Genomic DNA, 2,776 nt, shown 5'->3' on the forward strand with positions numbered 1-2,776 from the left:
ACGGATCCTCTCACTGTGCCTTTCTGTCTGCACACAGTGTGAGCTGGTGTTCTGCGTCTGCACCGGTCCAGCCCATAAACCTCTGGTTCTGTTTGCGTTCACACACTGGGCCCGTCATAAACCCGGTTCCGCCTGAAGGCCGCGGTTCTGTGCAGGTGCTGACAGGTGACGCTGGCTGGGCCGACGCCTTCCAGCGCTCTCCTCCTAACGAGGTGAAATTAAGTCGGATTACAGCGTTTAGAGCCACATGACCCCCATAATCCCCTGAAAGTGACCAAACATTCTTTTCCGGGCCAAATGAAACGCAGCTGATGGGCCACGCCCCCTGAGACGGGCCACGCCCCCTGGAGACGGCCCGACCGGTTCTGTGCTGCGGCGGCTCCGCCACGCCGTCGGTCTCCGCCGATAGCAGATCTCACATGTTTGTCACGCCAGCGGAGCGGCAGAGGGCTTAAAGAGGAGCAGCAGCAGGTCCGGACTCACTCGGACCAGAACGCTACCATGGGTAAGAACTCTATCTGAGACCTGCGGGTCCAGCAGCAGAACTTGTGTCCGTGGAGGCGGATCACACAGAATACCAACGAGCTGATTAACTCTGATTTATTTTATGGATCAATCCGATATTTACGTGTTTTCTGATGTAAAAATGACTGAAGTCTGGTTCTGGACAAAGTCTGGAAGGATTCGGTTCTGTTTTTAGAAGAAGAAAGAGAGAAGTTCATGTGTTAGACTGTTTGGCTGCAGAGGTTGAATATTTATGTGTATTTATGTGTATTAATGTGTATTTATGTGTATTTATGTGTATTTATGTGTATTTATGTGTATTAATGTGTATTTATGTGTATTAATGTGTATTTATGTGTATTAATGTGTATTAATGTGTATTTATGTGTATTAATGTGTATTTATGTGTGGACATGAGGTCAAGTTCACACGTTTGGCAAGAAAATAGATTTACTGATAAAAGTTTTATTTCCACAGCTGCTGTTTTTTGAGCTGACAACACAAAACAAGGATTTTAATTTATCCAGACTTTATGGGTTATAAAATGTATATTTAAGTCATTTTATTTTTTATTTGGTAAAAATGGCCAAAAAAAACAAAACAAAAAATCAAAGCAACAACTGTAAATGAATGTTGTTTTCTGTCTGTTTGGAGGCTTCTGAGCAACAGACTTCTATTTACAACATAAACACTTTATTTCCATTTAAGTGGCAGAACTCTGCCTGAAACCCAGTTTGTCTGTTTGAGGCTCTGACTTCATCCTGCTCACCCAAAAACAGCAAAACATTTGATTTATTGAGGGTTTTTGTGTAGAAACGGTACATTTCTGTGACATTTTTCCTAATTTGTGGAGTTTTGTGATTTCCAGTTGTTCTGTTAGATCCATGTCCAGCTCTGTCTCTCTGATCATTTCTTTAGTCGTGACTCTGCAGCTCACAGTGAAACACCACAGATTTACCATCTGAACTAGTAAACAGACTTTGGTTTCAGGGTCATTTGGAGCACCACCAGAGAAGCTGAGCTCCTGCTGAACCCCAGACGATGATTAGATGGAAACTGAAAACACAAAACAACAGAATTTGAGTTTAAAAACGCAGCGAGAGTCCGAGGAGCTCAAAATCAGAACAAACAGGAGATGAGATGTTCAGACGAGGACATTTCTGTCAGTTGGGACACATTTAAAAGAGACGCTTCACGGTTTTACGTTTTCTATTGAAACAATGAGCAGACATGTTCCAGGTTCGTCCCTCCATCGACCCCGAGCTCCTCCTGCCAGGGTTTGACCTCACTGATGGTTTTACTGTGTTTATTTCTTCATGTCCGTTTGTGGTTATTTTGTGTCACTTTGTCGTCTCTTTCTGTCACCTTGTGGTTCATTTTTGTCACTTGTTGTTGTTTTTTGGTTTGCTTTGTGTTTTCCCGTGTGCAGCCCAGAAGACGGTTCTGATCGTGTACGCCCACCAGTGCGCGGCTTCGTTCAACGCGGCGGCCCGAGACGCGGCGGTTCAGGAGCTGTCGGCTCAGGGCTACCGAGTCCTGGTGTCGGACCTGTACGACATGAAGTTCAGGGCCGAGGCCACGAGAGACGACGTCATCGGTGAGCTGACGGTCTCGTGTCTCTTTACCGTCTCTTTGTGTTTTTGTGGTCATTTGCGTGATGTTGTGTTGTTCTTTGTGTTTCTTTACAGTCACTTTGTGCGTTCTTTGCTGTGTTTTTGTGACCTTTGTGCGTCTCTGTCACTCGTCTGTGTTGCAGCAGTCATTTGTTTGATTTTTTTAAGGTGAAATTGTGTTTTTGGGGTCATTTTGTGCCATTTTCTGCTTTGTTATTGTGGTTTTCTGAGGGTATTGTGTCTCTTTCTGATGATTTTGTGTGACTTTGTGGGTGTTGGTGTCCCTTTGTGCTTCCTCTACTGTGTCTCTGTTGCTCTGTGGGCGTTTGTGTCACTTTTTTGTATCATTTGTTTCGTTTTTTTAACATTAAAATGTGTTTTTCTGGCCATTCTGTGTCATCTTCTGCTTTTGAACTGTGGTTTTGAGAGGTTGTTGCGTCTCTTTCTGTTGTTTGTGCTCATTTTGTCTGTTTCTGATGGCTTTGTGTCACTTTATGATGTTGTTTTGCGTCTTTGTGGTAATTTTGTGTGTCCTTCATGTTACTTTGTGGATGTTTTGTGTTTCTTTCCACGTATTTGTGTTAATTTTGCGCCACTTTGTGGTCGTTTTGTGTCCGGCTCTCTGTCTCCTTGTGGTAGGCTCGTCTGCCGTCCTGGTG

At 44.1% G+C, this 2,776-nt stretch overlaps 1 protein-coding gene across 1 annotated transcript in view; it reads left to right on the plus strand.

The window, feature by feature from the left end:
* The first annotated feature begins 428 nt into the window (after window positions 1-428).
* nqo1 (NAD(P)H dehydrogenase, quinone 1) overlaps window positions 429-2,776 on the plus strand; it is a 4,868-nt gene continuing 2,520 nt past the window's right edge. Inside the window, exons 1-2 of the mRNA XM_008288093.1 lie at window positions 429-505; window positions 1,934-2,101. Of these exons, the coding sequence (XP_008286315.1) occupies window positions 502-505; window positions 1,934-2,101 (172 nt within the window). The 5' untranslated portion in view covers window positions 429-501. The remainder of the gene's footprint in view (window positions 506-1,933; window positions 2,102-2,776) is intronic.

Source organism: Stegastes partitus, unplaced genomic scaffold, assembly GCF_000690725.1.
Source record: "Stegastes partitus isolate 25-593 unplaced genomic scaffold, Stegastes_partitus-1.0.2 Scaffold540, whole genome shotgun sequence".
Taxonomy (NCBI): Eukaryota; Metazoa; Chordata; class Actinopteri; family Pomacentridae; genus Stegastes; species Stegastes partitus.